General features: G+C 41.3%; 1 protein-coding gene across 1 annotated transcript in view; it reads left to right on the forward strand.

The window, feature by feature from the left end:
* Positions 1-4765: 4765 nt before the first annotated feature.
* The window catches only part of TrissinR (Trissin receptor), an 81710-nt gene continuing 61139 nt past the window's right edge, over positions 4766-25336 (forward strand). Inside the window, exon 1 of the mRNA XM_065495152.1 lies at positions 4766-4928. Within this exon, the coding sequence (XP_065351224.1) occupies positions 4766-4928 (163 nt within the window). The remainder of the gene's footprint in view (positions 4929-25336) is intronic.

Below are 25336 nucleotides of genomic sequence, written 5' to 3' on the forward strand. Positions count from 1 at the left end.
GCGATAACTCGATTATTCCAACAACTGTCGGCAGCTAGCACGTCAGCATCGACGCTTTTGCCTCGCGATGGGGGAATTCGGGCTCATTATAATACAGAGAGTACAATGCAAATTAACCACCACCACCATGTATCCCTTCATGAGCCGACGGACTAGAATGTGTTTGATTAATCAAATTATCGTAGCTTCTCCCTGGACAAATTTGACCAGCACGAGGAAAATAAGAAGAATAATTATTCTACATGGGCCTTTTAAAACAAATTTGTTTTCTCTAAAAATAACATTAATTTATTAAAGAACATTTATTTAATTAAAAAATTCAATTTATTAATTTTACAAATTTATAACTGGAAAAAAAGCCCTATTTTCATTATTTTCAATTTAATTTAAGCATCTGCAGTTTCCCCAGGATTCATCAAATTAACTATCTACGTAGCATTACTTAAATATTAACATAAAAAATATTTTACTTATTTTCCGCTAAAATAAATTCAATTTTTAAAAAATGAAACTCGCTCACCCTTTTCCGTTCCACAGGATGATGCGGAATTTTCCTCTCTGTGCAAAGTTTACCTCTAGACACAATGGGACTTTTTCGTGAAAACGCACCGTTTTTATTTCCGCCCTTTCAAAAACTCGCAAATCGTCCGGCGGCTCGTTCATCAGAGAGAGCACTTGACATTTTTATAGAGCCACGCTCATGCCAGAATACTTGAGTGCAAAGTTGAAATTTATAGGCGCACTTCAACAAAATATTTCCACCAAAAGCACCCTACTTGTGTACAAACGGTACAATGATTTAGTCAGCTGCTATTTTTTATTATGAAAAAACTGGAAAATTCAATTTCATAAATATGTTGAATTGAATATTTTTGTTGTTATTTTATTTCCTAACAGCTGATTAGCCCGGTAATTGGCGAATAAACCGATAGATGGCACGTCAGGCTATTTAAAATGTAACAAAATTCGCGGGAATTAAATTATTGGGTCGGCACGCCCCCTTTTCGACGCTTCTGATTGGCCGCTGGATTTTCTCCTGATTGGCCTCCATTATTTTTAACTTCTGACTGGAGGGAAAATCAACACAGATCGCGACCCAGACCCCAGCGGAAATTACGACTGCACAGAAGGTTTTAATTTGGATCACGCATGCGCAGTGATGCGTTTCAGCCTCTCATTGAGATGAAAAAGCGATTTAAACTTACTGCGCATGTTTAAGATGCGCACAAGTTTACTGCGCAACTTCGAAATGGGCCGATTTTTCAAGCTGACTTATTTAACTAAAACAAAGGTTTGCTCTTAAGCCTGTCGATCAGTTTCTTTCAGTTAATCGTGTCTTTTTTGCATATCTTCGCGAGCAGATAAAAAAGAGAGCATTTTTTTATCTTGGTAATTTCCGCGAAGATCTCTAGTGAGAAGGAACAATTTTTAAATGCACAATCTCGAGTCTATTTGAAAGCGAGTGAAGCGAGTGTATGAGAAAGAGTCGCTTTGATCTGCGATGCAAATTTCCGACCCTATCTTATACATAGCTGCTTTTCCGAGCGGCGCAATTTTTCATGCCCGCCCGATCAAAGTGCGCGCGCGATGAGCGGATTTAACGAAGCGCCACTCGAGATGCTTTCAACGAGAGTGTCCGAGATGCTTATTAGCTTTTCAGGCTAATTGTCAGCGATGCATCTTGAGAGGAGGAAAAGTTCCAACGGAACACGAAACACAATAGCGAGACTGCTGGAGAGCAAAGTTTTGACTGCGCCGTGTCCCGAATCTAAAGAAAACACAGCACGAACCTCTCAAAAAGTTTGGCGCAAACAGTCGATGAAATAACAGTCGCACGCACCGCCTTCGGGGTGAGCGAAATTAGGCAGGCCGTTCTGTTTTTCCTATTTTTATTCAATCTATTTTTTTAAAAATGACTAAAAGGAAATTAATTGCTTCCGGGTTATGAAAATTTAATAGTGAGAAGATAAAAAATAGTTCTTTTGAATCTTGAAAGGTATTTTTTAATTTTTTAAAAATTTCTTATTTTCAAAAGGGGTGGGTGTTTGGCCTGATTAAAATTCAGCAGTTGAAATTAGCGTCAAATTAGGCCTAAATTCGGAAAGCTGATTAAATTTCTAGTTTTTTTTCCTATTTAACAAATTATTTTCACACTTACCATTTTCGCACAAAATTCGTCTGAAAATTTTAATTGGCCGTTTAATTTTATTGGACTAAATAAAAATGCCCAAAATTAAGTTAATTATTATTTTCATAATTTTTCTCTAATAAGAAATCGGTTTTGTAACTAAAATTGGCAACCCTGGGCGTGCACATCACTCTGGCAGATTGCGATCAGCACGCGGCCGCAACTCGATTGCTTTTGTGTACGTCGCTTCAATTATTGAAAGCAGTCAAGCTGCTCCTCGCGCGGGAGAGAAAAGCAGCGCGCAGAAAAAGATAAAAATTGATCTCGGCTTCAACTTGGCGAATGTTTTATCATCGTGACGGCTGTGCGCGAGTTAATATTTCCGCCAGATAATATAACAAGGAAGATTCGCGAGGGAGCAAAGACGCCATTTCCTATGTGCGACGATCCGAGAAACTTGATATTTGTCTTTGTTTCAATTAATCGAAAGTGTTTTTAAGAAATTCATCGAAAGCCGGAAGAAAAATTCTGACTTTTAAATTTATTTCCCAGAGTTAATCTTTTGCTACTTACCAAAACATTATTTTTTAATTTTAAATTGAGCTAAAATTTAATCAAAATCTTTTGTGTGACTTTGAAAGCAATAACAAACATTTAATTTGCAATTTAATTATCCAGATTAGTTCATCACTTTCCTCTTGGTGTTTTTTAGCACGCGAGCAGCCGAAAAACGTTTCTCTCTCTCTCGTGGTGTGAAAGTTGGTGGTCCATCATCGCAGCACCTTTCTATTATCATTATTATGCAGAGTCTGCGAATTGTGCGGCGGCGGACAAAGCAAGCTGTCTGCGCGCTGGGGCCAAATTTGGCTCTCATCGTAAATCACGCTGCGAGATTTACATTGTCTCGAGCGCTGGCAAAACTCCCAACTCTGCTCCGCATCACCGCCGGCTTTTATTGACAGCTCAACTCGCCTTTATTCCTTGTTTACGCCGCGCCGTAAATTTAATTGAACCAGCAGACCGCTTATTTTCTTTTAACGGCCTCGAAAATGCCAAATAACTGCCAATTTTTTGTTTGCTCTAAAGAAAATATATAAAATTATTGCATAGTAAGACTATTCTCGTCGTTAAAAAATGGTCTTTTTGCCTTGTGACGTCAATAATTTTCTATAAAAATCATTGTATCGGTTTTCCCGCCGGTCAGGAAGTAAAAATGGCGTCGAAATTAAAGGAGACAGTCCAGCGGCTAATCAGAAGTGTCGAAAAAGAGCCTAATAATTTAACTCCCGCGAATTTAGTTACATTTCCATCAGCATGATGTGCCATCTAATTGTCGTTTCGCCAATTACAGGGCTAGTCAGCTGTTTGCAAAGAAATTAGAACAAAAATATTAATTTTGCTGAAGCTATTTCCGTGATTTTCCATCCCGTTCTCTTTTTTTCTCCATTTTATTAAAAATCCAACCGCGCTCACATTTAAATTTCAAATAGAGAAACTGTAACTGCGGCGAGCATAATAAATTCCATTTAAATAGATTCAAGAAACTATCATCGCTGGCATAACGATAAATGGCGCTCATCAAGCGCGCGCAGAATTTATTATTTTCATTTCCATGGCTGGCACTTAACCTGCTTTCCGCGCCATTTCCCATCTTCTGCAGCGAGAACTCGCGTGTCTGCAGCAGCTGTCCACGCCCAGGCACAAAAAGTGCAGGCCGGATTCAGTCAGAGAGCTCAATATTATGCAGAGAACGTCATTATATAGGTCTAATAAAATCGAGTCTCTCAATCAAACGCCAAGTTGCAAGGCGAACAAAGGCACTGCTGCAACTACTCGGCTCGACTGTCAACCACTAAAGCGAACCCTCCGGCATTTCAATTTCAAACTCATTGCTCCACTTCCATATCATTATAGCCGAAACTATTAATTACCGAGACGTTCTTGCAATCAAAAATTAAAATGTAAAAAAAAATCAGTTGAAGCCAAAATTGGGTTTTGTTTATTGCATCCAACAATTCAAATAATTTTTAATTGACAAAAGCCATTTCCAACCAAAAGAATCTCATGTTAAATGCCTCTTTAAGGACGCTTGCCATTCTGCTACCGATGTTTGGTGCCTAATTTTGAAGCTAAAAGAGTTGATTCGTCGATTCTGTAATCGCAGAAATTCATTAAAAGTCGATTCACGTGTTTCTGTGGTTATTAATCGATATACCAACTCTTTAGCTGAAATTAGACAGCAAACAATGCATGAAATCGTCCCTTAGGATTCATTTGAAGCCAAAATTGACCAATTTGGCAGTTTAATTTTTGATTAAAGCGTCTTTTCAAAGGTTAGCACTGTCTCCTTGCTTGAAATCCTATTTTATTTTACTAAAAAGGAGTTTCTCGAAAGGTTTGTAGCACAGATCTCGATGAGAGGAATCGAAATCTGCCAAGAAAATGTGCACGAGCGATGCAAATATAGGAGAAAACTTAAAAAATTAGAATTTTCACTGTTGCAAGTACCATTTTTAATTTATAAAATTTTTTTTATTGCATCAAGCAAGTAAAAAATGAATTTAACGTCGAGGAAAATTGTCATTGGTCGCACCTTTCATTTTTAAACGTGTTTGCGCTTTCTCTGTGTGTTCGCAGATGGAGGGCAGAAAGTGGAGTGGCGGCAACGCGTCTGGCAACTCGAGTGACTCGCCGTGGTGGCCCGACTACGAGGAAAGCGAGCAGTACATTTTCCATCGCAACGACGTCTTCTACAGCTTCCTCACCGCCTACTTGCTGGTCGCCGTTCTCGCGGTCTTTGGTGAGTATTTTATTCCAATAAGAGGCGCTGCTGCAAAGAAATATTGTAATATTTCCAGAAAGCGTCTTTTTCTCTGATGGATTCATTTGTTGCGTGCCGCACGCGTTAACATGCACTGACGGATTTCCAGCAATTCGGCTGAAAACGCGATTTGTAGCGGCATGAGTTATCGAATTACTCGCTTCTTTCCTTTCGCTTTTCTACGTGCCCAAGTCTAAAAAGAAAAGAGAACACGCAACGCAGGATTACTTCTTAAAAACAATTAAGCATCAAATGGAATTTTAAAAAAAGGGAAAAGCAGTGATGCAATTCCGTGCAGCTGGGATATATTTTTTAAATTATTTTTCCCACAAGGAAAGTCGGTCTATGCATGGCCTCGAATTACATTACGTCGCGGAGAAATCCATCATAAATCTGGTCGTCACCTCGTTATTTCAATTGCTCGCACGAACGACGCAGCTAGGAGATAGAGTTCGTTTCTCGGTCCGCTAGCCTTTTTACGGCTTTGCTCGCGTAATTAACTGCTCGTTTAATGCTTTGTTGCTCTTAATTCGCCCAACAAGCTGGTCAACACACTCTCTAACGGCTCAAATGTTTTATCACCCTTGCAATTAGAATTTTATCTACTTGCACCAAATGCAGAATGAGCGAATTACCATGAAATTCAAATTATGCAACCGGTGCAGCACGCCTGATGAACAAATTGCCTACTTTTTCTGTGCAGACGGCGCTGACACAATTTTTAAATTAATTATTCAAATCAAAACATCAGCGGGGGCCAGATTAACACGATGAGCAGATTTGGGGTCTGTTAGAATACGGCGGGAAAGTTTAAACGTAAAATGAAACAGCTGCTTAGCCCGGTAATTGGCGAATCCACCGTTAGATGGCACGTCAGGCTGATGGAAATGTAACAAAATACGCGGGAATGAAATTATTAGGCTGGCACGCCTCTTTTTCGACGCTTCTCATTGGCCGCTGGACTGTCTCCTGAATGGCCTCCATGATTTCGACGCCATTTTGACTTCTGACCGGCGGGAAACCAACACAGATCGTAACCCGGACCCCGGTGGGAATTACGACTGCGCAGAAGGTTTTTATTTGGGTCACGCGTGCGCAATGATGCGTTTAAGCTTCCATGTGAGATTTAGAAGCGATCTGAACATACTGCGCATGCTTCAAATGGCGCACAAGTTTACTGCGCAGCTTCAAAACGGGCGAATATTCAAATAACTATAAATATCGACGCCATATTGACTTCTGACACGTGGGAAACAACACACGGTGATTGAAACAAATGCAAAACACACCCTGAATTTTTTCAAAATTCTCTTTAACATGAACAAAATGTCCTCATATTGTAAATAAATACAAAGAGAAAATAAAATCGCTGGTAGAAGTAATGGGAAAACTTTTCCAATATGAGAGCTCTCCTATTTTTGCCTTGTATCCGAATTTCGCATCGACATCTATCAAAGTGTCGGTCAAAGCGAGCTGCTGACATACACACTCTCGCGGCGGACAAAAAGCCTATTTTGCATCACAACTTTTATTGGTGCGCAGCGGTACATAAACTCTCTCTTTCAGCGCGGCGCGAATCGTTTTGCTGGCGGGTTGGCATCAAAGAAAGTGTTGCCGCATTTCCCTAGGCAGGCATCACATTTTTCGCGTTTCCTCATATTTTTGCCGCCATCGACGCCAATAACGGACGCTTTTCAACTGCCAAAAAGAAAATGGTTGCCACTGTTCTACTATAAATTTTGTATTTCTCTTGGAATTTTATTCATTGACCGTAAACTGCGGCAACTTTACTCGTTACTTGAATGTAAAAAAAAGGAGCATTTTCTCCGGAGAGCGTGGATTTCGATTTGAGACAAAGGGGGCTGAACCGCATATTTGAACTCTCTCGAGTGTAAACAAACAACGGCTTTTTCGTCGCCGGAATATTATGTGTGCGCGGCACACTTTATGCTCCGCTGCATGCCCGAGTTGTGCAGTACGCAATTTTTCGTGCGACCGCGTGTGCCCCATTTTTCAGAACGTGGATCGCTGGCAGGCACAAATTTATCGCCTTGAATATTTATTCATTTCGATCCTCACTCTCGCTGTCGCTGTCGCGCACCAAATTAATGCACATTTCACGCAATTGACACCTTTTTCTACGGAACAAAACACTCCTTTTTATTTTAATTGATTGAGAAAATGTTACTCCTGAATTTAAATCTTTTTTTATTTTCTTTAAACGCGGCGAGGAGCCGTTTAAAACATTTGTTTGTTTGCCCTTTCTTTTACTTTGTGCATTGCGACGTTGAATTATGCATGCGCGCGGATGAATTTCGGAATCCGCTTTTGCCACTTGCTTGATAAGCAGATTCAAAAATGCTCGGCGCCAGAGCAAATCCAGCTCTGCGAAGATCTTATCGTTGTTTTGCGGCTGTACAAACCAACGCATAAAGATCCGCTCGCCCGTGCTTAAAATCGTATCTTGAAATGCTTCCGGCTAATTACGCTAATTACGTTTCGCAGCTGCAATTGTCCGCCCGAATCGTGCCATTCGCCGAGAGTGGCAAGATAAGGACTATTTATAGATTGCGGTTTGGCCATGCTCTAAATCTGGGGATTAGTTTAAAAAAAATAGCAATGGTTTATTTATTTATAATCGTAGATACACAGGAACATCTTATCTAAACCAATTAAAACACGTAAATTGGAGAAAGCAGGAAGAGTACTCCACCTAAAAAATCCTCAACTCTGATTGGCTGCACGCAACGCGCATGTCAGCAGCTCCCGCGGTGTTACAGCAGTCTTTCTTTGCGTGGGAGCTGCTGACCAATCAGCGCCTAGGATTCTTCCAGCAAAGAATTCTTGCTGCTGAACGTTTTCATTTGGAATTAAATCGGTTTAAATGAACTTTTAATGTGTTTCTGCGATTAAACTTAGATTTATTAACGCAGAAATCCATGAAAAGTCGATTGAAAACACAAATATCAGAGAAAGCAGCAAGAATTCTTAGCTAGTAAAATCCACGACGCTGATTGGCTGACAACGCGCATGTCAACAGCTCCCGTGGTTGCCTAGCAACGGCTTGCAAGCGTAGTGAATTGCGCGGGGGAATGTGACGTGCGCGTTGCCAGCCAATCAGCGTCGAGGATTCTTCTAGCAGAGAATTCTTGCTGCTTTCTCCGATTATCATGGATTAATTTGAAATTAAATTGGTTTTAATCAACTTTTAATGTGTGTTTCTGCGAATATAATTCGATGGGCCTGCAAGTAGACACCAAAAACACTCAGGAAAAAGTTATATTTTACTAGAGGCATCTAAAATGGGGCTATTTCAGCAAGGAAAACGGCGTTCGGACACTTAATCAGGTCTTCTCTAATCGGTAACAGTATAGAAAGTCGTCGATCCTCTGCTTTCTATTGTACAATACGAAAATAGCCATGGATTCGAAGCAAGTTAATGGAATTTGACATGCGCTGCCAGTCGTTATGCACGTCAAACGAATCATTCGCGCTCGCCTTTTTGCTTTCGGAGACGCGCGGCGGCTTTGTGTCGCTTTGTCATTGCAGAAAGCTATTCGTGGATCAAAAACGAAATTCAAGAGAATTAAATTCTGGTCGGACTGGAAGAACAATTCAAAGCGAGTAATTGTTTTTCCTCTAATTGGCAGCTGACAAAACCAGAAAATCTAAATTTCACTCTGTTTGATGTTTCCGTAGTTGACGACAAGGTTTGCCTCGCAATTTTGTTACTTTGAATTGCAGACGAGTCTATTTATAAACTCTGGCTTGGTCTCGTTGTGCCAAAATTTGAGCATTTTCGCGTCATTAACTTTGCGGACAGACTTTTAAGCTGGCCTCCAAGGGCGAACATGCAAAATGCAAATGAAATAGAAAGTTGGCCTAATTTCTGGCACAACGCCTGGCTCGTCGAATTAATTATTGCTTGCAAGGCTGAGCATGGGCATCGCTGCGAAACAAAGCAGATAATTTGCTTGCTCCTCGCCGCGCCGCGCCGCCGCGCGCCGCCTAACGCCTAATGGAGTGCAGGTGGATTAGCGCCACTGTGAAACAAGTCCTCACGTGCTCCCCACAAAGCCCGAGAATAAGACTTTTTTTGCTAATTCAATATAGTGTCAAAGGAGCAGGGTTGCAGCTGCGAATCTCATTGGCGGAATTGCTTTTTGTTTCGCTCCGCGGCACTTGAAAGTTAAATTTTTTTATCAGGGAGTGAAATAAAAAAATTCGAAAGAGGATAAGTAGAAAGCAATCCATTAATGTTTCTTTATGCCAGAGCAATAATTTTTTATCGGTGGACAAATTATCTTACGGGAAAATTTCTTAAAAGTTGGTGGAAAACTCGAAAAACATGATTTTTGGACTTTTTCGTGTTTTTGCAAATTTTTTAAACTCCAAATCTCGGCTTCTAAGTATCAGAATTGCAAAAACTACTCACCGTTAGACTCGTCTTGAGCTCCTCTAAGCAGCTGAAGGGTTGAGGGGAGTTGCTCTCCACCACTTTCAATTCTCAAGCTGAAAGAATAAAAATTCAAATGTTCTAAAAGGTTTTTACTCTTTCATGGGGATTTATTAATTTAGGGGTGGAGATTACGCACCCCTAAAACTTTTAGCTGGTCAAGGGAGGTCAAGATGAGTCTAATGGTGGTTAGTTTTGACAATTCTGATTGTTAGAACCCGAGATTTAGAATTAATAATGTTTATATAACACTAAAAACACGAATCTTTCGATTTTTTATGTTTCGGAAACTTTTGAAACTCCAAATCTCGGGTTCTAAGCATCAGAATTGCAAAAACTATCCACCGTTAGACTCGTCTAGACCTCCCCTGACCAGCTGAAGGGCTCATAGTCCTAAAATTTCGGTAAATTTTGTCCAAATGGAAATAAAACATTTTCTTTGACAACTAAATTGAAATGACTTCCGAATACTCAGGGATTAACGGCGGGGCGTGAAAAACTGGCTGCAAAGTGAATTAAACAGCATGAGAGTCGTTAATGAAGCGAAAGTGCTGGTGACGTCACATCGCAATCCATTGCGCTCTAATTAAAGCCATAAATCGGTGCGCGAGGACCGGACTCATAAATTCGGAGTGGATTTATTTTTCGCAGATCTGATTTCAATCTGAATTTGTCACGATAACTCACAAACCTACCTCGCGGTGGGCAGAGTGGAAATCACATTTCCTCTCGGCGTTTGTTGTTGATTTTCCATTTCCCGTTTTTGCGCGGTGCGCGTGATGGAGCGTCAAATTGCGACGCAGGGAAATTTTTCCTCATTTTCCTAAACGAAATTCCCGCCGGCAAAGAGCTTGTCATAATATGTTTAACTCCTCACGAGAAAAACACAAAATTTATCTGGAAATCATGAAAACTTTTGATGGTAATGAAATTATTTTGTCGTAAACTAAAAGGGTCAAAGTTTACGGCTGAATCGTCGGCGGTGGAGAAAGCGCACCAACACAACAGTGACATATTGAACAGGCTTTATTTTTGCTGCGTATAAAAAGAGGAAATGGCGAACGATAAATTTAAACTCCCACCGCAGCGCGTATATATACAATTTCCATTCATTCGGCGTCGTAAAGCGGCGTCACACGACAAAAGCGTAGATATATAATTTTATCTTTTCAAACAAGAGAGCGAGAGTCCACCACCGCAAAAGTATGGCACATAAGCCAAGAAAAAAAAACAAAAAAGGTTGCTTTGTTAATGAGCTCGAGAACGACGAGCGTTTAAAATGCGTAATAACAGCTTCATATGGAGGTTCAAAACTCATTTTTCTCATTTTCTGCATCTTTGATACAGTTTCTGAGCCCACCAATCGATTCCTGGGGGTCGAATTAGGTAAAATATATGTTTTTTCCCGCCAAAACAAATGAACGCGATGAGTGCGCAAGCGTCACAGCTGGTCTGAGCACTGCCTGTGCGATTGACTTCTTCGTCAGATCCAACCAGCTCTGAGGCATGCGCACTTCTAACATTCGTTAGTTTTGGCGGGAAAAACAGTTCGCGTGTCGCTTTGCACTTTTTTAACGGTAAAAACGTCCACTCTTAACCTAACTCGACCCTCAGGAATCGATTGGTGGGCTCAAAAACCTCGCCAAAGACGGTCTTTGAGCGGAATAAGTCTATTTTTTAGTAATGACTATTAAAAAAATCATCTTGATTAAACAAAAGAGATAGGGGCGGATGGATGTGGGTCAAAGGAGTGTCTTTTTGCGGCTGAGTGCACTGCACTGCTGCTCTCCGTGCACTTTATTGTGTGTATAATATAGCCTGCGGCTTTTGCATTTGATTTTTGCGAAGCGTGAGTTTGCAATTGCAATGCAGATGAATTAAAGCGTGTGCTGGCTGGTTGCTGCAGTGTCTGTTTGCAGGAGAATTTATTCGCTGTGCGAGTCGTACGTATAAATGCTATTAAAATTTACAACTCGCTCCGAGCGCTGTTTAAAGGCGCAGAGTTATGATGCATTCGTGTTGCATCTTTTATATAAACTGTGTGTGTGTTCTCTTCAAATTCACTTGGTTAAGAAGAGCTGCTCTCGAGGTGCAAAGGCATAAATAAAATTGCAGCTCAGTGTCGACTCGTAATTGGCTTTTGGATGAATTTAAATGTCGTACATAGCGAGACTTTCCTTTCGCTTCAGGATTAAATTCTCTCTGGCTCGAGAGAAACGCTAGTTGCACTCGGGAAAGTTTATATCCTGATGTGATGAACGAGGAAAATAGGGTTGAGTCGCATTGCAATACGCGTTTTCCATTTTGCATCTCATCAAAAGCAACTGCGTCACTCGATTCAATATTAAATAACTTTAAATTAGATGAATTTTTGAATGAATGGGAATTTTCATTTAACGGCCAGTTGAATTTTCCAGACGAAATTGTAAATTTTATCAAATTTTGATCAATAGGAAAAAACTGGAAATTTAATCAGCTTTCTGAATTTAGTTTTTGACGTTACGATCAAGTGCTGAATTTTAATCAGGCCGAACACACACCCCTTTCGAAAATCTGCAATTTGTGAAAAAAAAACATTATAGACTCAAAAGAACCATTTTTTTATCTTCTCACTATTAAATTTTGATAATTATTCTCACCCCGAAAGCAATTAATTAACTAATTAGTCTTCTTTTCTCTTAAAAGTTGCAACTCCTTTTAGAGATTAGATTTATTGTCGGTGAGGATAGCTTGATTTAAATAGAGAACCGCGCATAATAATGCTCTATTTTATTACCGTAAACAAATATAAAAGGAATTTCCAGTCGGCGGCACAGCAAAGGGCGATTATTTATAATGAACCCCATTGAAGAATGCGCCGTCCCCGAGTCTTTAGTCTTGACAATCCTTTGATCCCTCGCGCGACCCGCGGCAGCCGTGACTGCGGAGGAATGCGAAAAAGCGAACTCGTCGTGCAGCTCCATTTCCGCATTATATTATTTGTTTGCTGTGCTGTGCCGTGCTGTGCGCTGCATGTGTAACTATCGCGATAAACAAACTGCTATTCCGCCGACTCGCGATAAATGTTACTGCGCCTCGATTCATTATTTAGACCAGACGACGGTGCGACAAAAACAACGTGTTTCCACGGGAAATTAATAACACCAAAACCGCACGCGTAATGCGAGGAACAAAAGGAATTAATTGGGATAGTTGTCGTTGTAATTGGATCGTGTAGACTGCAGAGGCAACGTCGAATCAAATATCTATAATTGGATGAGTACACTTTCAACTGCTTTGTATTTGTACATCTAATTCTAATTGGACAGCTTGTCATGCACTCGCGCCGCACACTAAATAATCCACTTGAATACACAATTTCCGTGTTTTCATAGAGAATTGAATAAATTTATAGACGTGTATATAATGAATTAAACAGTCTGCTGTTGACATAGATCCTCAGATTTGAGCAAAATCACGAAAATACCGGTCAGCATCAGCACAATGGATATTTTTGTTTTTATTTCTTCACTAACAGCTGATCAGCTCGGTAATTGGAGAATCGACTATTAGATGTCACATCAGGCTGATTTAAAATGCAACAAAATACGCGGGAACGAAATTATTAGGTCGGCACGCCTCTTTTTCGACGCTTCTGATTGGCCGACGGACTGCCTCCAGATTGGTCGCCAATATTTCGACACCATATTGACTTCAGACCAGCGGGAAACCAACACAGATCGCAATCCGTGCCCGGATGAGAGTTTCGACTGCGCAGAAGGTTTTTAATTGGGTCAAGCATGCGCAGTGATGCGGTTTGGCCTCTAAGAGATTTTAAGAAGCGATCCGAACTTACTGCGCATGCTTAAGATGCGCATACATTTACTGCGCAGCTTCAACAGAGATCGCAACCCAGCCTCCGGTGATAGTAAATTAGTGGATATGGATATTAGTGATTTCTCTCGAGCGGATTTGATTGAAAATAATGAATATTGACTTTTCGAGGTCATGGTGGGGGGTTGAAACCAACCCCTTGCCCCCCGGGGGTGGAATGTTTGAGTTAAATTTACTTGGATAAAATAAATAGATGCTTTTAGTCATCAAAATTGTATTTTCTAACAGCTTCAACAGGTGGCATGATAAAAATGATTTGCAGAATTTTATATTGTAGCTCGTGCAATATATCGAAAGGAGCGAAATCACTGATAAATTCTTCTCGCTCTCAATCCTCTTATCCAAATAGGTAACACTCACGTCAGGAAAGGTCGCTCGAGTGCCAATTAGTTTAATCCAGATATACAGCGGCTCAGAAATAAAGTGGAATTGCCCGGGTGTAGGGTAGGCTAGGGGAAGCAAAGGATAAAATTAAAAGCGTACTTTTATCACTGATCATGCGCCAGGGCGGCAGCGTGGAAATGTGATGGGCCGTAAAGCGTGCTAAGACCGTTTGCTTGCGGCCTTTTCCGCTTTACTTTTATTTTGCTCGTCTGCTCCGCTCTCAAAAGCGAGAGAGCGAGAGTTGATAATCGATAGGGAAGCTTTTCCATTTATTTGCAATCGCACAGCTGCTCCGCACCGGTCCGCGGGGTGCGGCGGCGGCGGCGGCGGCGGGTGCGGGTGCGGGCCACCCAAAGGGACTCATCTCGAGACGCGGCCGGCGATATCGCCCGCCAACAAATCAGCTCTTCGGGATTTCGGCAGATTGATTCTGCAGTCCTATCAAAACAATTCAATAACACCCCGCCTGTGCGCAGCATGTTGTCTCTCTCACTCGCTTTTCTTTTTTCTCTCGACGCTATTATTGTCAGCTGCTACCAAAAATCGACAAGCGAAGAACTTCTCTCACGCACATTCGGGCTTTCTGCGGATGTAAAAACATTTTATTCAACTGCTGAAAACTAATATCGGTTTAGATAATCCATTTTAAGGCTTAAATTTTGGTCCCGGTTGCGATCTGTGTTGGTTCCCGCATGTTAAATTATCTTTATTATGGTTAAATCTGTTACCTTGAAAAACTCGCCAGTTTTGAAGCTGCGCAGTAATCTTGTGCGCATTTTAAGCATGCGCAGTGTAATCAGATCGCTTCTTCGACTTACAGGGAGGCTGAAACTCAACACTGCGCATGCGTGGCCCAAATTAAAACCTTCTGCGCAGTCGTAATTCCCACCGGTCAGAAATAATGGAGGCCAATCAGGAGACAGTCCAGCGGCCAATCAGAAGCGTCGAAAAGACGCGTGCCGACCTAAGAACTTCATTCCCGCGTATTTTTGTTACATTTCCTTTAGCCTGATGTTCCATCTAACGGTCGATTCGCCAATTACAAGGCTAATCAGTTGTTAATGAACAAATAAAAACAAAAATATCCATTATTTTTCCTAATTCAATCCTCAGGTGAGGATCAATTGGTGAGCTCAGAGACACTTCATCAAAAAGATGGTCTTTAAGCATTATTAGTCCGTTTTGAAAATTCTTTGAAAGCTGCCTAAAATTTCGGAATACATTTTCGTGTTTCGTTAATTAATTTTCGCTTTCTGCAGATTCACATCAAAGAGAGAGGCTAGTCAAAGGGAAAGAAATTCCAGTCGCTTGACGTCAGCAGCAGCTCCTTTCCTGCCAGCTCAAATTACGTTCACTAATAAATGTATGGAATACAAGAAGTCGCGCTCGCTCGCTCGTATTCATTCCGTGACTCGAGAAGCGCCGCGCGCGCAGTGTTTTTCGATTTCACTCAGACATGCACGCGACGCCGGCCGGTGTAAATGTTTATGGCCATCAGCAGCCTGCACAAAGGAAGCAAAAACCTATTTCCTTTCCACCGCGACCGATACGTATACAAAAACGCGTGCTCGTCCTTTCTGCGGCTTCTTTCCGCGCGCGCCGCCGGACAAAGTGTTTTGCAAATCGATTCAATTTTGAACCGTCTCGGAAATGGGAAAAGGAAATCGGCTTTTTTGTGCGTTGCAAGTGCCCATCCAACAAGTGCCTTTGATACACCCTGCCGCGATGCTTTTTTATACTTGAGAAAAGGCCGGGATGAAAGACTTATTTCGAACAACCCTTTTTGCACGTACACGTCGGGAATGGTTTAAAGTACTGGCATTCATTTTATATGCATCGATATTTTATATTTTAATTTCTTTTTAGCCATCGTGGGATCCGGATTCACACGACGCGCAGATATGGCGTCTGGTAGAGTGCAAACAATGAACATTTTTTGTTGTTATCACTTTACTAACAGCTGATTACGCCGGTAATTGGCGAATCGAGCGTTAGATCGCACATCAGGCTCATTAAAATGTAACAAAAGACGCGGGAATCAAATTATTAGGTCGGCACGCCTCTTTTTCGACGCTTCTGATTGGCCGCTGGACTGTCTCCTTACATTTCAACACCATTTTGATTTCTAACCGGCGGGAAACCAACACTTATCGCAATCCGGACCCCGGAGGGAATTACGACTGCGCAGAAGGTTTTAATTTGGGTCACGCATGCGCAGTGATGAGTTTTGGCCCCCCTGTGAGATTTAGAACATACTGCGCATGCATGAGATGCGCACAAGTCTACTGCGCAGCTTCAAAATGAGCCAATTTTTCAAGCTGACTGATTTAACCATAAAAACGTTAATTTAAATTGCGGGAACCAAACACAGATCGGTCCCTGGTGTTATTTATAACCTATTTTTTGAACTCTTACGATACTGCACATTTCTTGAGCAAAAAAAAACAGACAGTTTAGAAAATAATCATCAACGCGTTATTTTCTTAAAGATCCGACAATTATTTCCTAAATTGCTCTTTTTAAGAGCGAAATATCCTTCGCAGAGGATTTAGTTTTGCTTTTCAAGGAATTTATTTTGCTGAATGTGCACTCATTAGTGGAAGAGCACTTTCCATTTAATTTTCTTTGTTTCCAAGTGACCTGATTCTGTGCGATCGAGGAATTTGCGTTGATATCAGCAATAAGCAGGCTCTCCGTACTTTCTCTGTACTGTTCCATTCCGCAAAAACCTCGACTGCCGCGCATTTGCCGAGATTGGACTTCAGTGACGCGCACAACAAAAGCTTTTCCACCAAGTCGACCCAAATGCCCAGCAAGCTTCTTTTAGTCTCGAAAATAAAGTGCTGGTGAAATATAAATTTCGACTGCATTTCTCGCATCTTAAATTTTCCTTTTTATTTTATATGTTGGAAACTTGGAGGTGGGCGAAGAAAGTATATTTTAAAACTATCCAGGGAGGAATAACCGGCGGCGCAGCAATAAATTTCAAATCGAGCAAAGTGGAGAAATGTATATTTTCATCCCTGCTCGCCGATTATTGCGTGCAAAAACGAGCACCTGGCGCGAAATAAAGCTCAACTAATTCTGCAGCGACTCGAGCGTAATTCGAGACGCGAAATTTCTCTCGGGACTCGTGTCGAGTGTCGTGTCGCGAGCAAAGACAGCCAACTTGTCGCCTTTTTTCCATGCATCTCTCGGTCACTTTACAAGCAAGTTTATGGCGTCGCCTGCAAAAACTGCCTTCAAATCCAATTTGTCCGTAATTGAAAACTTTAAGACCAATTCTGCTTGGATGGAAGAAGATTCTCAATGCGGTCTCATTAAAATAACTGCGAGTGCGCTGAAAAATTCATCGCGTTTATTGAATTTCCTGAGCAAGTTTGTGTTTGTCAGTTTTGATTAAAAGCGTAGCGAGAGCATGATTTTGCCCAAATATATTTGCTGCTTCAATATGATTAATTCGTGTGGGCGCAATTTGCTTTGATCTCGCACGAATAACACGCTATTTATAATCTAATAATCTACCTGACATCTCTTTGAAGACGCACAAAGTTAGTCGTTTGCGAATCATTTCTCTTCGCTTTAAAGTTTATGGCCCACGCAATAAATCGTAATCTCCTTTGCATTTATCTTTGGAATTAAATTATCGGTCGGCACGCCTCTTTTTCGCCGCTTCTGATTGGCCGACTGGATTGTCCTCCATTATTTCGACGCCATTTTGGTTTCTGACACGTAGGAACCAACAGAGATCGCAATTCGGCTACCCGGTGGGAATTACGACTGCGCAGAAGGTTTTAATTCGGTTCACGCATGCGCAGTGATGAGTTTCGGACTCCCTTTGAGATTAAGAAGCGATCTGGACATACTGCGCATGCTCAAGATGCGCACAAAATTACTGCGCAGCTTCAAAATAGGTGAACTGACGAAACACATCGCAACCTGGTCCCTGTTGACTGGGTCGAACATGTTTTTGCAAATTTTTCTCGTCGTAGAAGTCGATTATTAATAATTTACTCATCAAAAAATTTATTTAAAAATTATTCCTACGAACTACGTACTAAAACCGCCACAAAAAGCCAACCTTGGAAATAATCATCGCGCTCGTCGTAAAAAGCAAGCGGAAGAAAACAATAGTCTTCATTATCCGAGCGAACAAAGGGGGAGGTTTAACAGCTAATTCGCAGCCCTTTTTCTTGGAGGGTGCCTGGAAACAAAGCAGCCGGTAATTTCAGTGGCTTTTTTTCGGGTCGTGTCAACATCAACACGTATATATAAAAGCGCGTCTCTAATAGTTACAACGCACACGCGCGGAGCAAACATTGCGTCGGTTTCGCCCGCCCGCCCGCCCGCCCGCGGTGGCGAAACTAAACGGCCATTAAAACGGCCTGTGCGTTTTTTCAATTTGCTCGTGTGCTAGCTGTGTTGTGAAATTACTTTTGAAATCGCCGCCGCAATCAAATTAAAACGAAACAAACGCGTGGCGCGCACGGAAGCAAAATATTTGCGAGTGCTGTCGATCGTAACGCCCGGCCGCGTGCCAGCGAGCGAGCGCAATTTACTGTTTACAATTGAAACATTGATTTTCATCTCTATTCCATCCAGACACTTTATGCAAAACGACACCAGACAGACGCGATACAAACGCGATAGTTTGGCCACGCAAACAATAATAATTATTCGGCCTGTGCTTTTTTTGGCAGGGTTTTAATGAAAAGCATGCGAGCGATTGAGCAAATGTACATTCTGGTTGACCTATTTTTAAACCCGGAAAATGCCTAATTAATTTAAATCCCAAGAAAGTAATTTATTTTTTATTTATTGAATTCGTGGTGACAGTAAAAAATAATTAAAAATTAAAAAAGACCGTAATTCCCGCAATTTCTGAGCCCACCAATCGATTCCTGAAGGTTGAATTAGGTAAAATGGATGGTTTTTCCGTTAAAAAAGTGCAGCGCAACGTGCGAACGTTTTTTCCCGCCAAAACTATATCAACGTAAATGCGGGAACTGCGCATGCGTGAGAGCTGGTTTAAGCACTTGCAGAGAAACCGCCTGTAGGAATAACTTCTTTGTCACATCCAGCCAGCTCTCACGCATGCGCACTGCTCGCAAATACGTAAGTTTTGGCGGGAAAAAAAGTTCACACTTTTTTAACGGAAAAAACATCAATTCTAACTAAGTCGATCATCAGGAATCGACTAGTGAGCTCAGAAACTTCGCCAAAGACGGTCTCTGAGGGCTTCCCTAGCGCATGGTTTACAAATTCAAACTTAGAGCGTGGAGGCTGGCTCGATTTATTAATTATTTTAAAAGAAAAATACTGGAAAAGCACTGTACAGTATTTTCTCAATTTGTTGTATGCCCTTTTGTCAAACATCCCTTTGAATATTCCTGGAAAAAGTGAACATAATAGCCAATTAGCCCCCATTTCTTGAATATCTCCCGCTCTATCCTTTTTTAATGATACAAATTTCAGTTGATCGATGATACAATAATAATAGCATCCTGGAAATCATAAAATACAAAATATCGTGCAAAGAGCAGGTATTGAAAAAAATAAATAAATACAAACAAGCATCAACAAGCGGATTGAAACAATATTTTCCTCTGTTCTTTTTTGCTGCCGCTTTTCAGATCGGCAACTTTGGGAATAACCATGCCCAGTGGGCTCTCACGTCAGAGTGACGTTGGTAAAAGGTTTTTGATAAATAAAAACACGCGCGGATATTTAGTGCAAAAGCATAAAAAACGAAACGAGCCCGGCGGGTGTTTCAGAGAGCGCAGAGGCGACTCGAGCAAACTCATTTGCTGCCTGTCCGTATTAATTGAGAGCAATTTCGCTTTTGCACCGGGTGAAAAGTGCCAAGTTAGCGATTAACAACTCGTATTTTAGCAAAATAAAAACATTAAAAATTCGAAATTTTCATCTCGGGTTTTCTGTGAAAGTGTGCGTGTATCGAAAATTCTGGGTCGCTCGGTTGTTCCATATCGCGACGAGAGCTGCAAATGCACTTGCGTCACATATATTGATATCGCGCGCGCACCAAATCGACATGTTTGAATCTATTATTGCAAAGCAGACAAAACAAATCTGCTTGGAGAGCATTCCCGATATTGTTTTCTCTCTTTTAATAAAATTGAAATATATGCAATATCCTTTATCTCGCATGACTGCGTTCGTTTATTTTTTATTTATCTTCAAGGGCACGAAATTGATGCCGTGTATTTTAAAATATTCTATGGAAATAAGTAGAATCGAGTTCAGCAGTGAATTCGCATGTCAATTTTCCATTAATTCCAATTCTGAAATTTACGCTTGAGGGGAAAGAGAGCAGCAGTCTATATTTAAACTTCTAAAATTTAATCTCCTTAATTGTGCAAATCTCTCGGTTCGCGTCTCAAAGTATGTCTTATAAGGTATCTGTTGTTTTCCAACATCAAAGAGTATGGATTTGAAACGGTGTATTTATAACTTTGGAGTATATCCACCCCTCGCGGCAAAAGGGTCGCCGGATCGCAGGCTGCGGCAGCTATTAATTTATAAAGCCAGTTGTGTGTAATCACATGAGCAACATAGAGAGTCAAAGCTAGATAAGCGGGCGGCGGACGGCGGACAGGAAGTGCCTACCGACCCGCGGATAAGGGAAACAACCCTTGCGTGCAGTCGTGATTAATGCAAACAAAACAACACTCGCATCGTTCAAGAGCAGGGCCAGCAAATCAAAGTGCAAATCAAAGTTCTTATGCTCTGCTCAATATTTTAAAATGAAATTGGCCTTTCTTAGAGATTTATTAGGAAAAAACCTTCAGAATTCTCTGCTAGAAGAATCCTCGACGCTGATTGGCTGACAACGCGCATGTCAAATTCTCCCGCGCAATTCACTACGCTGTTGCTACGTTGCTAGGCAACCGCGGGAGCTGTTGACAAGCGTGTTGCGTCAGCCAATCAGCGTCAAGAATTCTCTGAGCAAAGAATTCTTGCTAATTTTCTCTGATTTGCAGTTCTCATTTGCAATTCGAAAGATTTTAGTGATTCTGCGATTGAACATCGATATATTTTACATTATGTCCAAATAACTAGCATGTTAATTGTGCTTTTTTAATCGTTTTCATTAAATACCGTTGCCGGAAAAGATTACATGAACGCATTCGTGGGTAGAAAAGATTAACGTCTGTAAGGAAAAGACAAAGCAAATTTTCGTTCCGAGGCTGCTGTGGGAAGTTGCGCTTTATTCGAGCGCCTGCTGCCGGAAAAGCTCGTCCTTAATGTCAGCAGATTATCCGCGACGAGTGAATTACCCAATAGCTGCTTGAACGAGCTTCAGAATTAAGCCCTTTTGTTTCCCCACCGAGAAGAGAGAGAGAAAGCGCTCTAATTCACAACATCGCGCCTTTCTCACGCAAAAAGGGGAGCGAATTTGAGGATATTTAAAAAATCCAGTGGCGGAAATAAATTGCATACCATTGTTGTAGCACGAGCAGAAAAAATCTGTAAAAATACATTTTTAATCCTTCCTTTGTTGTTGGGCAGAAGTGCGCGGCAGGGACTGGAAAAATTTACCGTGCATTTCCACCTTTTAATAAACGATCCATTTTGAATTTATTCGCGATTTTGGTTTATATATCCAACAATTCAATGAGTATGAAAATTAAATCACAACTAAAACCAAAACATCGGGGGCCGGGTTGCTAGCGAACTGTTTTGATTCCCGCGTGTCATGAGTCAATATGGCGTCGAAATTTATAGTTAGTTGAATATTATTCGCCCATTTGGAAGCTGCGCAGTAATTTTGTGCGCATCTTAAGCATACGCAGTACGTTCAGATCGCTTCCTAACCTCACTGAGGAGCTGAAACACATCACTGCGCATGCGTGACCCAAATTAAAACCTTCTGCGCAGTCGTAGTTCCTACCGGGGTCCGGCTTGCGGTCTGTGTTGGTTTCCCGCCGGTCAGAAATTCAATATGGCGTCGAAATAAAAGGAGACAGTCGAGCGGCCAATCAGAAGCGATGAAAAAGAGGCGTGCCGACCTAATAATTTCATTCCCGCGTTTTTAAACCATTTTAAATCAGCCTGATGTGCCATCTAACGGTCAATTCGCCAACTACTGGGCTAATCAGCTGTTACCAAAGAAATAACAAGCCCCTGGTGAGCCAAAATGTCCTTTAATAAATATTTATTGCAAGATATCAGTTCCTTTTTAATCCAGAATATTTTTTTCGAAAAAGAATTGATTTCTTCTGATTAAATTATGAAATACCGCAGAGTGTATATATTAAAAATGTGTAGCACGTAATGATGCACTTGGAGAAATGTGGGCCACGTCGTGTTGCTCTTTGATGGTGCAGTGATTTGAACTGTGACACGGATCGATGCGGTACACGGCTGCAATTGAAGCCTGCTTGCTGTGTGGATGTGGACGCGGACGGACGCGAATTCGTGACGAGCAGCATGCAAATGACAAGATACACTCACTTCACAGAGAGTGCAAGAGGAAGAGGGCGTTGGAGGGGCAGGAATCGACAACACAGTTGTTGCTAGCGAATAACATAACATATGCATGTTGCCGAGCGAGTTTCCGTTTGTTTAGGAAATAACAAATACACATCCGCAAGAGCAGACGAGAGAGATGATGCACCGCACACATGCTCAAAGATAAATTGCTGCTGCTGCTGCAACAACTGCTGTGCACGTTTGTCTCTTTGCAGTCGCGGATAGCAGCTCATAAATCCTTATTGCTGTTCACTTTTTATGATTATATGTGTCGAGATATATGCCTTGTTTATTTATGAGAGACATTACATGCGCTTTTTACCCAGCATTTTGAACAACATTCACGTTTTGAGTTAAAAGACGACATTTTGAGTCCAGAATTGAATTTCTTGAGGTGGAAAACGCATGAAAAACGACACCAAGGAGGGTCTCAGACCCTGACCATGACCTCCAGAAGTCTACATTAATTGTTTTTAATGGAATTTGGGTCGCTCCGGGGGCTCGGTTACGATCTGTGTTGGTTTCCCGCCGGTCAAAAGTCAATGTGGCGTCGAAATTTATAGTTGTTAGAATTTTCACCCATTTTGATGCTGCGCAGTGATTTTATGCGCATCTTAAGCATGCGCAGTATGTTCAAATCACTTCTTAATGTCACAGGGAGTCTAAAACTCATCACTGCGCATGCGTGACCAAAATTAAAACCTTCTGCGCAGTCGTAATTACCACCGGGGACCGGGTTGCGATCTGTTTTTGGTTTCCCGCCAGTCAGAATTCAAAATGGCGTCGAAATAATGGAGGCTAATCAGAACTTTCCATCCAGTTTTTCTTCTTTTTTTTCCTATAGAAATATCTGCGAATAATGGCCAATTGGTATCACTGCACGCATAAAGTTGAAGCAATAAATAAATATTTGAGGCCAAGGGCATGCAGAGCTTGCAAATCACGAGATGCAAAAGACAAGCCGAGCAGAGAGAGAAGGCGCGCGGAGAGAAACTGCAGTTGCAAACGTCGAACGATAAAAATGGCAGCCGCGTCCGAGCTGCGAGCTGTCTCGACGTGGAATAAATATATATCAATGAGAGGCAGGGCCTCGGCGGACACGGCAAAGACGCGCAACTTGTTGTGAAGACTGAAGAGAGTGAGTGCATGAGCTCGGATTTGATTAGCAGACTCGTGCTGCACGACTTCCCAAGCTCTCCTTTCTTTTTGCGGGTCGATAAATAAATAGCGAGAGCAGAGCAGTTCTTTCTCTCAACTTTCTCGGCACACATCGAGAACAAACGTAAACAATTCCGATCAAATCGCTCATATTAAAAGATAATTCTGCCTGCTCTCTCCCTCCCTCAAGTAAATAGACAACAACCGCTCTGCTGCGCACTTTCCGCAAACGGAATTTTTCCCTTGGAAATTGAGCCACCGCGCGTATCGATTCTCGACGCAAATAATAATCCGCAAATTGGTTTTTTTATTAAACGAGCACGCGGCCTTTTTGGCAAACAAAAGCCTCATAATCTATTTTCAAAGGGAGCTTTTTTAAGTGAATTAAAATACATATAAAGCGATTGAAATGCAGTCGTGTGTGGCACAATATTATATGCGCGGGGTCAACGAATCCACTTCAAACGTATTGCACAGCTTTAAACAAAAGCACGCTTTTCCAACGAATGAACAAAACATCAAACAGGTTTTTTATTTATCTCATTTGCATAATTAAGTTTATCCGCTTTGCACCAATCCATTTTCTTTTAAAGGTCAGAAATTTAAAAATAATTATTTAAATGGTGGGTCATTTTTATTTGGAATAATCTGCAAACCATACAAATTAATTAATTTATGATTATTTTTAAAAATTTACGAATGATTAAATTTGCTCCGTATTTTTTAAACAATTTCCTTTAGTGTGCGAGCAATATTTTTTATGTTCAAATTTAAAATATCATTTTCAATTATTTTATTGTTTTTAAAAAAATCTCGTCTAGAGAATTGCCATTTTTTAAGAATTTAAATCGATATTAATTGAGAACAATTTCCAGTGCAGCTAAACCAGGGTTGATTCAGAAGGAATAATTTTTCATCCCCTCTGCCATTACGACCCGCATGGATGCAGGTACCTTTTGAGCCGCAGTGGGGCGGCGAATTGGCTGATTTGCCGGCTCGGATTGACGACGCGTTCGTGACAAATAAGCAGAGAGCTCGCCCGCGGCCTGGAAAAGGCCTTTCCTTTCCTTTCCTTCCTTTCGGCTGCGCTTCTCCGCGCACGATTTGCTGTTTTAGGGGAGCGGAAAAGGCGGAAATTAAACCCATCTGCTTCTGCAGCTCATTGGAGACAAATAATAAATCGTGCAGACTGTAATTGCCGTCATAAGCGCGCGACGGAGAGCAGAAAATTAAGCAGAATAGTTTCACGGAATTTAATTGCGTTGTTGCCAATATTAGTGGCAGTTAACTCGCTAATTGCTCTAGGAATGCTGCCATATATTAAATTCTTGCTGGACAACTTGCAAATTTAGAATATAGTATAGTCAGTAAATTCCTTTTATTAATTGCTCTCTGTTTTCATCGTTTGCCATTCATGACGCCAATTAATAACTGCACGCTGACAAACGCTTCTGGTCAGCTTGCCAAGCAATCGAAGCAATTACACGCGAGTAATAAGTTCCAGTATGCTCTTGTTGCGCGGCTTGTGTAATTAAATTTGCTCAATTACGCTTTCCGTGACGCTTGCAAATAATGTGTTGCCTCTACTTATAGTACGGACGGAAAATTCGCTATTTTAACAAGACAGTTTATGAAAGACTGCGGCTAGTACATAATTCATTTCAAAACATTTTTTATAGCAGCTTATATTGTGCAGAGATCAATAAAATTGTTGAGAAACTGTTCTCCTCCGGAAAATGTTAATTTCTTTAATGCGCCGGAGGCAAGGTGTTGATCTGTGTTGTCTCCCGCCGGTCAGAAGAAAAAATGGCTTCGAAATAATGGCGGCCAATCAGAAGCGTTGAAAAAGAGGCGCACCGACCGAATAATTTCATTCCCGCATATTTTGTTACATTTCCATCTGCCGGGATGTGCCATCTAACGACCGAACAAATATATTTATAGTGGTCAAGGCATTTTCATGATAAATTTTCCTCATTTTACGTTTGTAACTTTCCAGACGCCCTTCGCGTCACGTCAATCC

This window comes from Cloeon dipterum, chromosome X (genome assembly GCF_949628265.1).
Source record: "Cloeon dipterum chromosome X, ieCloDipt1.1, whole genome shotgun sequence".
NCBI classification, from domain to species: domain Eukaryota; kingdom Metazoa; phylum Arthropoda; class Insecta; order Ephemeroptera; family Baetidae; genus Cloeon; species Cloeon dipterum.